The following is a 14,158-nucleotide window of genomic DNA, read 5'->3' on the forward strand; positions in this document are numbered from 1 at the left end:
GCGAAATCATCAACCTAACGTAAGATAATTCCACAGCCTCACACTAAAAACCACTTGAAACCACCCTCGCATACTGGCAAATATATGCTGCAGCCAATATTGTCTTTGTTAATAGTTAGCTGGATTTTATTCTTGTCACCTTCTCCGTGGTAACTTGCCCAAAATTCAATCATGCGGGGGTTTACTCTTCGATATATCTTTATTAGAAAAATAATACATTGTAATAAAAGAACCTCGGAAAAAAAAGTTTTTGCGATTACAATGCTTACCATGAATATGGTACATACTACGAGGCAATGACTACACAGATTCATTCTCCTGAAAGATACTAATCTTGCCCAAAGCCAGAAAGAACGCAAGGAAAGGGGATACATAATGTTGACTTGAAACAATGGACATAAAAATGGAGGTAGAATTAGATAACACATAGCATATGTGTAGTGTTTCATAACAACTTCGTGCCGCGTCTAGTATAAAAGACACATCTTCTTGTACAAGTACAATGTACAATATTATCCAGAAGATTTTTGAAAAAAATAACCACTTATTGTTTAATTAAATTTAGATTGCACTATCTATATAACCATTACTATCCTCTAACTTTTGCCAGCACATAAATTAACATTATTAATTGCCTTTTACGTTCAATATGGCATAAAATACCACCACGAAGCAAGGAAGTCGTAAACTCCATGGATGACAACATCTTTCAATACTTTATAATTTTTAATTTCTTATGTGCATTGGTTCAATTTATGCCACTTTATAGGAGCGCCATTACACGCCAGTATTGAGTGAAGTAGTCATAAATCACCATATCATGTATTTAATAATGGCGAGCCCTGAAGTTTTCCACTATATTTGTGGATATCCTGTTTGAACGTCACTTACGATATTTCGAGGAATGACCTCATAAATATTTAATGGCGCTCGTCTAATGACATGATATTTCCCACCATATCGTTGCGTCGTAAGGAATATGGAGTCTAATAGAATTATATAATTCTCTTTCATGCCCTCGTTTTATGTCCAGTTGGGCAGTTGAAGCCAATGCCATAAGGACACATGCGGTATTAATCCCCAGAAAACTATTGGGTTGTAGCTGGACTGTGGTTTCTCCTCGACGACTTGTTGGGTTTTCTTCTCAATTTTCATTGGCGCACATATGCAAGTAATGTTTGGAGTAAGCAACCGTTAATGGTTAGGATTTGATCCTGACACAGACGTGTAACATATGCTTTGAATCATTGTCGATAAATTTTGAACTTTTGAGTTTTTAAAGACAGAAAACTTATGATAGATTCTTATGACGTTACTCATAATAGAATCCAGATGAATCGATTGAAACTGTAAAGGCTCAACAATAGTGTGATGATTTTTCACCCTTCAAATAACCCCAACAATACTCGTTGCCCCAAATCATGATTAATTCGATTTTTTCCCAAAAAAAAAAAATGGTAAACGACATCCTAGAAATTTTATTAATCGTCCTTCCTTTGATAAACTAAGACATCTGAAATGTTCCTAAAACTCTGAATTGAAAATAATTTATTTTTCATTGATATTTTCTTTTCTATTTTCCAGTTGACACAGAAACCGATGCGGATGAAGAGGAAGGACACATCGACGACAATGGTGATAAAGACATTAATAAAGATAAGGATAAACTGGATGACGAGACAGCATTTACCGATGAAAAAGGATCACCCGAACCACCGAATGGTGAAATATCGGTTTCATTGGTGCGCGCCAAAAACCTATCGTTACTCCAAAGCCAGTAAGGGCCAACGTTTTAAATTTCAATGTCATTATTTTTCGACAAATATTATTTGAATTATTTCAGAGAAATATCAAGCAGTCAGCAGAATTTTTTTCGAATGCTTGACCAAAAAATCGAGGATGTAAGTAACTTTTACAGCGACTATCATCAATATAATCCAAATGATGATTTTATTCGTTATTTCTTTTGATTCACTTTCGCCGCAATTAATGCTTCTAGATTCATCAAACAGATTTACTACAATTCTATTCTCTACTGAATCTTTAAGCTAATTATTTTCTTTATTAAGACTATTACTACAGCTATCTAATGTAAGTAAATGCTGGGGAGGACTCGGAGGATATCTTATTCCAATGTCCGAGATTTAGGAGAACAAGATAAAAGTTCCACTCAATTCAGAAGTGAGAGTCATTGAGGACATCGCAAACAATGTTAATAATAAAGTTTGAAATTCTGTGGACAAAGTCATCACCTTGTTTCATAATGAACTAAGAAAGACAGAACGGGAGAAATGGGTGCGCATCTAGAAAGGAGGTAATTTCCTAAGCTCTCTCTTTCTGTTTTAAAGCAATTTTATCTACGTATCAGATCAAGGCAGATATTCAGTTACTAGTTTTGGGTCCTGGTATGTATTATAATTGGATTTAGGAGTATGAGCACACTCTTTATATGGATATTATAGACAGCACTCCTTCCCATTTGGCCGTGTCTCCTTATACTCCGCCAAACCACATGACTTGAAAACTGGTTGTAGATAGAGCTCTGACTGCTGTATCCCAGTTCAAACTAACAAAGAAGAGCGCAGTGTTATGCAGTTACGACGATGTCTAATAGAAAAGCACCACTTCTGGCACCACACTTCAATGATGACGTTCATAATTTAAAAATTTAGATTCTGCTACTTAAACTGCCACCTAATTAGCAACACACAATATGCAAAAAGGAGTTGCACACAGAACAATGCTATTCTGGCAGCAGATAGTAAACTTCCCATATTTCAATTTGTTGGTTCTGTCCTAAAAGACCACGACACCACGTGTTTACTAAGAATTTCAACAAACCACTATGGACAAATATAACTATGACGCTGTAAACCTAAGGTTATATTAGGTTGGGAAAAAAGCAATGTCATATTTTGTCAATAGATGGTGACACTTAAACATATCTTGTGTTGTACTTCTCGCATCGGTTCATACTATACGGCGATTTGAAGACGGGCTACAGGTGTCTCTTTGACAATTTTATAATCGTACGTTTCAGTCTCAAGTTATAGCGCGTCAAAGATGGAGTCCACCAAGGAAGAAATGGGTCCGATACTGCTGGATGTTTCGGTGCCACACGAGTTGACGGAAAAACATCTCTTGGACCGATTCAACGCCTGCGATGCACTGCTGAAACGGAACGAATTCGACCCATTTTTGAAGCGGATTGTGACTGGTGATGAAAAGTGGATCACGTACGAAAATCTGAAGCAAAAAAGACCTTGGTCGAAGCATGGCGAGCCGGCCCAAACCATCGCCAAGCCCGGATTGACGGCGAGGAAGGTTTTGCTGTGTGTTTGGTGGGATTGGAAGGGAGTCATCCACTATGAGCTGCTCAACTATGGCCAGACCCTCAATTCGGTCCTCTACTGTGAGCAACTCGATCGTTTGAAGCAGGCGATTGACCAGAAGCGGCCAAAATTGGTCAATATGAATGGTATTCTATTCCACCAGGACAACGTTCGGCCTCACACATCTTTGATGACCCGCCAGAAGCTACGGGAGTTCAGATGGGATGTCCTATCGCACACACCGTATAGTCGCCTCAAAAGAGGCTTGTGAAAACTGGCTGGTTTTTTGCAAATAAGGAGGGTGGTTTTTATAAGAGGGGAATAATGGAGCTGCCTTCTAAATGGCAACAAGTTTGCGAACAAAACGGCGCATATTTGACTTAAATCGGATAATTCTAAGTATGTTAAATAAAGCGTTAAAATTCGATCTCAAATCCGATATTACTTTTTTCCCAACCCAATATTATTTAATTTTAACTGCCTATGAACTTGCGAGAGGGAATTCTCCTGCAGCAACCCTGTCCTCACGGGTCTGCCCTTGATATATACATTGATGTCACTTACCCGTTACGTGCTCAGCTCCCCCCACCACTTCCCGGAACTCGTCTTCTATTGCTCTGCACCAAGTGCCCACAATACTCATTAATGTATTATCCACTACCACTTCCACATTCTGCCTTCCGATCACAGTGCCTGCGAGTGCCAGACCTGTACACCGACAAAGTTCTCCGTTTGAGATAGTTTCAGACTGGGGTGTTTCGTTGATACAACGCAGACAGATGTTCACGAAGGCTTGGAGGCTTTGAGTAACAGTGCAGTTCATTTTCCATGTGCTACTCCCATATAGCAACACAGGAAGAACACTAGCACAGAACAGTCTCAACATCCAGTTCTATATCACCATCGGCGGAAATAACGCTTCCTAGATATACAAATTGATTGACGCCTTCGATGCTCTGTCCACTAATGCAGATAGTATTATAAAAGTGCGATGACCCGTCAGACAGAGAGCCTAGGTTTTGTTGGTGTTTATCTCCAGCTCAAGGCTACTTGCCTTTTTTTCCAAATTCAGAACCATTTGACCAAGAGCCATGACCCGGTGAGGAAGTAAACAGATGGCATCAGTGTAGTCGAGGTGTTTTTACATCCTCCTGACAAGGCAGCATGAGCAACATCACCGATAACAGGAAAAAAAAATATCGGTGACAGGATACAACTCTGGCGGCCTCCACTCAAAATACTTCGAGATTTTACCTCTGTGCAGCGCGTGACATTTTGCGCCATCATATATCGCTCTGATACTGACTATTAGTTTTTCCGGGATGCCCCGCCTACGTAGAGCACTCCAGATACATTTCCTGTTCACGTTATCAAAAGCTTTCTCGAAGTGCTTCAGCATCGTACGTTTCTATGACCAACGCAATACCAAATTCGGTCAATAAAGCCTTCACATCCTCCGTTCATCGATTCGCTTGCACGATTACGCAATCAACTTGATCTTATGACCCCCTTCGGGACGTAACCGGTGACCGGTGTAGCACCCGAGAAAAGAACATTTTTCAGATGACCATTCGGCGTATCACGAAACCATTGCTTTGGCCGGCCTTTTGATCGTTTTCCATCGACTTCGATATTCAAACCAATCTTGACAAGTCAATTGAATTACGTGAATCACGTGATGATATCATCGAAGACGCCTCTCTCACATTATTCATTGTCTTTTATAGTCAGCAAACACTCAGAACCATAGAAGGCAACAGGGCGAACGAACCACAGGAAATTTTCTAACTTCAGACGCTCGTTAATATGTGGATCACAAACAATGTCAGTTCACCATTGACTCTGCTACTGACAGTGCCTGTTTCATTAGAATCGGTCGTCAAAAATTCTGTTTAATTCAGATTCAATCTAAGACCGTATTGCATAAAGCCTTCACACCATATTTGGGCAAGGTGCTCAAGGTCAGTTTTGCTATGAGACGTCAGGAAAATAACGTCTACATAAAGCAGTGTATAGGGCGCTGGACGTTGGGTGCCTCATGTGACAGTGCCCATAACAAAAACAAAGAGGTGTCGACTGCTATCCAACATCCAGTCAGGATAACAAATTCCATTGCCACCAGTGAGATTTGAACCGCGACCTTCCGCTATGACAGACCAGTCCAACCACTTGAGCCATCCGGACACTACCGACAGAGATACCAAGCCATTTTGATACGTCCGCCACACTTCGCCCTTTGTGGTAGAACAATTTAACCCAGCACATCAGTTCTTCTGATACTGGGCGTTATCGCAGAGGATATTGTGGTACACGGTCAACCTCCCAAAACGAAAATGATGTAATATGGTTTGGGCGATATAAGATGGTGTCGATCCTTCAATATAATGTGCAACTTCTTCATATGTCTAGTGAACCATCCATCATCTTCACATGCTACGCCCTAGTGAAAGTTCTTGTTTTTCATAGCACAAAGCGATCATAATACCGTTATTGGTATTCTGCATTTAGTTTTTACAGTTCTCTCTGTTGATCAATTTTAAGGCTTAGTGTTAAACCAAAACCTTATGATAATGTGTCACACGCACGGGGTTTAGTCTTCATACGTACAAAAGGAGGGTGTAAAAAGTTATTTTTAACGATCAAATTAAGAATCTCAAGGGAAAAGGGCAGGGGCTGAAAACTAATTTCTTTCACGGACCCATTCTCAGAACCTGGCTACCCAAAAAATCTGAAAAAAATCAGAAAGCACTAAACGGTGTCCGGTGCCTAGGCTTCAAAATATTCTCCCTCTATTGGTTAGCTTCACCTATGTGTCGCAAAAGCGATTAACAATTGTCGAAATATGCTGTATTTTTGAGAAACTAGATCAAGTCGTTTCAGCCAGTTGGTGGGCAATAGAGTTTAGTGTTTAAAAGGCGGCAATTTCCAAAATTAAGACAGAGGACAAATATCCAAAGTAGCGTCAAACCCCTGTGAGAAAATTCCCAGGAAAGCTTTTCATAATATAGTATACGAAGATATGGAATGTAGGTTGTTGAAATCATTCTATTTGAAAGAGATCTACCCTAATGAAAATGCGAATAATTTTAAGGCAGGTCAAAACTGATTTTTAAAATTTAAGCACCGGAAGCGGGAGATCATTTTTTCACTCTCATACGAAAAAAGATCAGTATTAATAATTATATTATCTAAAGTTAATGTGTATTTACACACATAAACTTTTTAAATTATTTTAACGTTTCGACTTTTTTTCCTTTTGTGTAAAACAAAACCTTATTGAAATCGGTTTACTGTGCCAACGTATGGGATTTTTATACCCTAAAACCACCCGCTAACTTCTGCCCTCTTCCCCGTGGAACCACCGCACAGTATTTCGCCGCGTTGTGGACATGGCATGATCCTCTCCTCCAAGGCGACAGACTATGTACCCAATACCGACCTTCCTGACATCGAGCAACTTATGCAGACATTCGCTGCGTGTATGCCTCCATATGCCTTTTTGAAACTAACAATGGATGAGTTTTATAAAAATAATTATTTTCTATAGTTCGTTTTAAATAAAACAATTAAAAGGAAAAGTTTCCAATTTAACTACAAATTTATTGTGTTTTCTTTAAATTGCAGACACATGTTCGGACACAACATGTGTCTTTGTTCAGTGCTGATTTTGTACTGTACAAAGTACACACTTGCTGAAGGGACATAGTCAGTCTGCTCATTTTAGGATGATACCATACAGTTAGGACAGAATGTAATTTCTTTCTTTGTTCTGCATCGATTATTTCTAAAAGTTATGAAAACAACTTAATTATAAGACATCATCATTTGGATTATTTCGTTGAAGAATTTTAGCTGATATAATTTAACTGAGCTACTCCTTCTCATCCTAGGGTCCTGACTACGATTCGGCTAGTGAAACAGAGATAGCCCTCGAAGAAGCCCGCCTAAATGCTCTAGTCCAACATTGGGAATCCGCTAGTCTCACTGCATCGTTGTGTTCATCAGCAAGTCGTTCGTTACAAACGACACCTGTACGACAAGTGCCAATGCGACAACCTCCACTACGAATTGTCGCCAACTCAATACCACAACAGCCCCTAAGTGCTGAACTACTGACACACAATCAACAACCCTCAGGTTTAGTATCCCAGCAAATCTTGCAACCTCAAAACGTTATGCAGCAACCGCTTATGACAACTGTGGTAGTGGAATCACCTCAGCAGCAACAACAACTATTAGCGAAAGCTAACTTGAGTCCGAAACGAGGTGATAATCGGACACTGCTCTCACAATCGGTTATTCATCAGACGTATGGTGTATCGCAACAGGCTGTGCCAGGAAGACAAAGGCAAATGGGCGCCATTCCTCCTCATATGCAGATGGCATATTATAATCAACCACCACCTCAATCATATTTTGGTGAAGTGTTACATCCCATGCAAGTAAGTAATCCTGATTAGATAGTTATTAGTATGACTTCAACGTATCAACATATGTATATGACAGGGATAGTGTCCGCGGCTTCGCAACATGAGTGTTATTTCATTGACCTTTCCCAAGGTCAATCGGTCAGGAGAGTACATTCTATTTAATATCTGATATTCCCTCTTTTTTCCCCCATTTTATCACTCTTTAACTTTACCAATTATCCCTCTCAATTTCATAATTCGAATCCCGACAATCCTTTATATCCTACATTTGATATTTAAAGTAATTGATTTTACTTTTTGAGAATGATGGGGTCCTAAGTCGGCATCAACTTAATGCTGGACCGGACGGTATTTCAGCTCTGGCCAAGCTCTGGTCAATAAGGCGGATTTGCGCTCAATATAATTCGTAGTCATGTCGTGTTCTACGATCTCAACAACACTCAACATCTGCGAGTCGCTACGGTCACGCTGCTCCCAGGGCAGAGGTGAGGCAGCGTCTGACGATTTGCCTCTGCCCTGGTAAGAAACCGTAAAGCCGCCATCGCTTCACTTTTTGATTTTACTTATTTAAAAAAAAAAAACTTAACAAATCGTCGCTTTCTCCTAAACCTGAGAATATTTAGCGGTGAACATTCCTCGTCATCTTGCCCAGGTTACATATTATTGAATGTGCATAGGCACGGTTGATTTGAGCTGGAGCGAATGTGCATGCATTTAGCATTTCAAAAATTGATTTAAATTTTGGTTCCGCTGTGCTGACTTGGAATTTGAAATTCAAGGCCGCGGTCGGCGGAATTAGGAATTAGCGGGACCGGCTGATGGAGGTTACCAATTGATCAGCTGGACGCAGCACAGTAGGTTGTTTAGGCCTTTGTGAGGAAGAGAAGTTACTTTGTCGTGGCTTAACGAGTAGCTTATCTTCTTGAAATTAATTGTTGCTCGCTAGCCCAGTGTTAAGCTTTTCATTCATGATGATGTAAAATTTTTCGTGATTTGAAGTTGAGATAATTTTTATTTGAGCAATATTTGCGCGAAAAGAAATAGTGCACGATAACTTTCGTGTGTCAGTGGAATCCATTCAGTACTACCCATTGTATTAGTCATCAAAAGATTTTCTAGCGATCAGTTCATGAAGGTGATATACAGACGTAATCATAAGTAGTGAACTAATCTAACCCAGTTCTTTAGATCTTTAGGTGATATTTGTGAGGGTCCCCCAGGTTGGTGGTTAGCTTTTTTTGCGGAGTATAGCGTACATACTAACTAATAGTAAATATAAGAGTCTTTGAACCGTTACGTCTCTGTACTTTACATGGGTACCTGTCTTGGGGAATTAATCCCACGGTCTTCTTAAGACACGGATTGATTTTGTGACCACATTCAGAGCCCCGCTGCAGCAAGCAGAGCTGAACGCACATGCAACAGGAATTTTCCTGAAGTATGAATTCAGAGGCTATCCCGGTTTCCATGATACCAGTATACCTCTGACCTATTACCACTTCAGATGAGTCACCGTACCTGGATCTGATCGCCCTAATTACGGCCGGCAAAGCAATGGAATGCAGCGTCTCCCGGTCCCGGTCCCCATAATGCAAAAGGGGGAGGTATTTTTTTTTTCACTGAATGTCGGGTATCAAATGAAAAGTCTCGACTAGTATTTTTCGAAGACGAGGAGTGGGAGGGGTGAAAAATTGATGATTTCGGTCTCCCGACTTGTTTAATTCCTAATTCTTATTAGAAATTCCTAACAAAAAGAAATTGGATGTTTGTGCTTATTCAGAAAATAATGAAACAAATGTGTAAAATGACACTATTAGAAAATTGATCCAGCAGAGGTCTGAGGGGAGATTACCGAAGGTCAGATTATTTTGTTAAGTTTCCATTTCTTTCTTTTTTATTTTCATTTGACTGTTTAATTTTTTTTCTGATATTATTTAACCTTTATGATTTCATATAATCGTTCACTATTTCATTTAATTTATATTATTTTTATTTAGCTATTTAGTATTAATTCAGATTCTTATTTTATTTTTGGTTTGAATATACTCGACCATAAATTTTGAAGGTTGATTTGAGGAATTCATTTTCCCTTTCTCTCTTCAAGAGGGGCATCCTGAGGATGCGATCCATCGTGGATCCTCAGGTTTAGCTAGCGTTTTGATTCATTCGATAGATACACGCGAGGTCCCGTCTTGGTTGAGTTTTCAGAATCCGAACCGGATCTACGCATCGGTTAAAAGGCTACATAAATGTTTGTACGATGACACGTGAGGGGTCGAAGTGCTCCAAGGGATCCCCACATTCCCGAACCTGGTTAGTATAGAGGCATGCAAGCACGTGCCGACGAAGCACTTCAATGAAGCTTCGATATTTGCCGGTCGAAAATGAGAATATGCAGAAATTAGAAAAGCTTGGAAATTAGATCAAATAATTTATTTACAAATGCCGTTCCGTCTCTGTTGACATGTTAAATGAATTTTCTAGTATACGTAGCATATCTGAAACCTTACGAGGTCGAAATTAATGGCTCTCCGCCTTAGTTCAATGAATAACACCCACAACCTCCATGACAATATCCGCTATCGATTTCTCTGCTTTAAAACCGAACTGTATATATTGCCTCGGCGAATCTACTCGTCATGAGCTCTTTGAGCATTTTCCCGACTGAATCAAGCATACAGAAGGATCGGTATGAAGACGGCAGTTCAGAATCTACTTTGCCTTAGCTAATCTGCGCTCATTTCAGGTAAGCTTTGGATGCGCTGAGGATTAGATGTCGCCGATGGTGAAACACCTGCTTGTGCGGCTTTTCCGGGATACTCTCGGTTCTTGGCAACTTTTTCCAAGTCTTTTATGGTAAAAAGAGCACAATCCTCAGCGCCTTCCATGCCGCCCGCCCACCTGTTCGGCATTAAGTGAACAGAGTTTTGACAGAGCTTAGATCTTTCTGCTGGTCAGTTTTTATTCGAGTCTCCACGGTTGCATCTATTTGTCACGCTACGAGTCTCCTTTTAGCTAATTCGTACCTGGTTATTATGATTCGTGCACCTCCTGGTCGTTTAAACGTTATGCCAAACAGCGAACCTAATGACGCTCTTTTTGCAGGTCGGTAATAGAAGGCGTCCTCCAGGGCATAGACGTCCCATAGGCTGTCGCTACCAGATTCATAACTGTACGATAGTGTCAGCTATACCGTTACCACCTCCCGAAGGGCCCTTCGACGAATTTCCCGATGTTCACCTTTGCAACATCCCACACGCAGGGACAATTCCGATTTGGTACACATCAAGAGATAGTGCCAAATACCTCAAACGCATTCATCAGAAAATTTTTCAGAACTCGTAAACCGTTACGATGACACCACTAATTCCGACGAGAAGCGGGGAATGCTTTCTTCTCAACCCAGACTGACATATTTGTTGAAAAGTGCTATCCCTAAAAACCAAATCTAGACAAAACCATCCCCTCGGTCTTGGGCCCGAACCCGAAGTAAAGCCCGGTCCTGAATCCAGCGATAGGGGTTCGAAATAAAGCTGTGCATCATGTGACTCAGTTCAGACTGTTCGGGTACTGTTTGCAGATTACCACTTGATCTACTTTTACCATCGCAGCGAAATGCGTTAGCAGCGCTAGTTTTGATGAGAGTTACAATTTGCACAGCTATTCTGATTTCAAAGTCTCAGGCTGTACTGCAATTGAGGTGGAAGAAATTTCGGACCACTGTGCCGATAGCACTGTTATGAATATGGACGAGGAAGGTGGTTTTCAACAGGAAAGCAATATTCCACTTGCTATTCTAACGCTTAGACAGTACAGACCTGTTTCAACTCTAGATAAGTTTTTCGAATGGCACGATTCCGAGGGTGAGGAATTGAAGGTATGAGTCTGCCCTGCAGAGCCAGCTCATTTTGCTAATGGTTTGCTTAGCTCGACTAAACACCAAGAGAGATTTGAACCGCGGCCTTCCGTATGACAACCCAGTGCCGCTGAGCTATTCGGACACAAGCTGGCAAAAGGCAATCTAAAATTTGAAATGTAGTTGGGAACCTAAATTTTTTACATTATCAAAAACATAACAATTAGAAATTAGAAATTTTAAGAAATTAGAATTAGCCAAAATTTATTTTCTAATTTACCAGTAGCTACTGTATTATGCTCTATAGTATAGCCTATACTTCTGCACAACTTGATGGATCTAGGATTTTAGTCTCTAGTCGGTTTCTAAAAAATACAAAAATAAAAAAATACAAACAAGAAGTATTGTAGCATACTATCATTCACTTTATTTTAACAGATATTGGTATGGAAAGTATTTTGAGGCCTACAGGCCATGTGTATGGACCACCATATTTTTTTTTTCAGATTTTCAGAGTGAGTACTTTCTGAGAACGGTTCTTTCAAGTAATTGACCCCTTTCCGACTCTCGCACTCCTCCACTTTGCAACCGGTATCAAAACTAATATCTACTATTTATGTTAAACCAATTTTTCTCAGATTTCAGCATACATAATGTGTAATTTGTTCTTACAAAAAATTGATCTCCTTTTTACTGTGATAAAATTTTGTTAACGTCATTTTATCCTAAGTACTAAATTGGTTGTAGTTATTATAGGGTAAATGGAAACCGACGATTAATTTACTGGAGCACACCATTAGCACTTCAATTTAGTTGGTTTTTAATTACTAGGGAGCCGTAAGAGCAGTTAAAAAAATTAAATTCGTAGAAAAAAAATTGCCAGTAGGTTCGACTGCCACTCTTACTGTAACTTACTAAAGTTAACCTCAAACAAGCATCACTCGGAAGCAATCCGCACAGTAAAACATGGGAAAGTTTATTCATACCATTCCAACCTAAAGAGCAATATATTTTTCCGATTGGGTGAGATAGTGAATTAGGGAAAATCGTAACATCATTAAATATATTCTATTTACCGACGAACGTTGCTGTACCCAAAAAGGGACTTTTAATTATCGCAATTGTCACCGGCAGATAGAATCGTGAGGCGTATTATCAAAACCAATGGAAGCTTGGGCAAGAATTATTGGAGACCGACTTGCAGAGCCTTATATTCTCCCAAACGGATTGACAGGTATAAATCTTCTTTTCCGGAATATCCGGATCAATTTATCAGGAAATGGGCCATTTAGCAGGAGCAGGAAGTGGTTTCACCAGGATGGGACACTTTCACATAATTTCAGGAAGGTTACATTCTTTCTTGATGAAAAACATCGTTGTCGGCGATAGGATGTTCTGCAAAAACATCCGATTTAAATCCACTGAACAACTTTCTTTGAAGGAAATGGTTTTTAAGGCCACCCTTAGAAGAAGTTCTTGCTAAGATAAGTAATGCTGCTGCAAAGATACTAACGAGAATGTTATTATAAGCAATACTTAATTTCAGTAAAAAACTCCCTTTTTGTTTAACAACTCGGAACATTTTCAAAGAAAAGTTAATTGAAAACATTCAGAACACAATCCCCTTTTAATTTTCATTTATCAAAGTGTCAAACGTTTTTTCATTCTTATGATCCACAATTCCAGGCCCGTGACTGCCATTGGAATTCTCTGGCATATAGCTTGTCCGGTAGTTTTTAAACACCCTATATACATATACATGTATCTCGCAATTATATCAACCAATATTTTATCATTTTCGGTCGATGTCGTTACCAGTGTAGGTGATGCCAGATGCACATGTTTGTCAAACCTCGCCGATCCGAACGAGTGTCGGTTTTTGGACGCCAGGCTCGAGATTCTCATGAGTGCCAAACAGAATGCAGCTACTAACGTACTTGCAAACGTGTGGATGACAATGTTTGGTCTGGCCAAACGTTTGTGGAGGCTTGGAATTTATGGCAAGTGCCAAATGTGAGGAGCCGGAGTTATGGTACCACCGCATCTGTGCTACGCGACGCAACACTACATTCAGTACAATTGCCACGACGGGGCCTACAAAACCATAGTTGACAGACAGTGCAATTTGTAGCCGCGTTGCGTAGCGTACGCGATATTGTACCTTTAGACGCACTTACTGTGTGAGTCAATTGCCCAACCACCTATTTGCTTCAGACACAGACATCTGTCTGCCTGTTGTTTGATACAGACTGTCTACTGTCTGAGACAGGTTTAGACATTCGTCTGGTACAGAAGCAGACATTGTCTGAAACAGGCATCTATTTGTCTATTTGTCTGTCTGATGTCTGGTAAAGGCACAGTCATTTAGCTGAAACAGGCAAAGAAGAAGAAGAAGATGTCTTTGCTTGTAAATGCATTCTCTTCACAAACAATTCTTCAGGCTTGAAAATATCTTCCGACTTTGAATTTTCTTATTGGACGTTAAGTCGTATATACCTACAACATGATCAGATCATTAAGGCGCTAATATTCACTATCCA

At 39.9% G+C, this 14,158-nt stretch overlaps 1 protein-coding gene across 3 annotated transcripts in view; it reads left to right on the top strand.

Annotated features, from left to right (window-relative positions):
* The window catches only part of LOC119650149, a 310,050-nt gene that overhangs the window by 290,297 nt on the left and 5,595 nt on the right, over positions 1 to 14,158 (top strand). For all 3 annotated transcript variants that reach the window (XM_038052687.1, XM_038052686.1, XM_038052688.1), the window contains 3 exons: positions 1,585 to 1,777; positions 1,844 to 1,901; positions 7,223 to 7,774. In XM_038052687.1, the coding sequence (XP_037908615.1) occupies positions 1,585 to 1,777; positions 1,844 to 1,901; positions 7,223 to 7,774 (803 nt within the window). The remainder of the gene's footprint in view (positions 1 to 1,584; positions 1,778 to 1,843; positions 1,902 to 7,222; positions 7,775 to 14,158) is intronic.

This window comes from Hermetia illucens, chromosome 2, assembly GCF_905115235.1.
Source record: "Hermetia illucens chromosome 2, iHerIll2.2.curated.20191125, whole genome shotgun sequence".
NCBI lineage: Eukaryota > Metazoa > Arthropoda > Insecta > Diptera > Stratiomyidae > Hermetia > Hermetia illucens.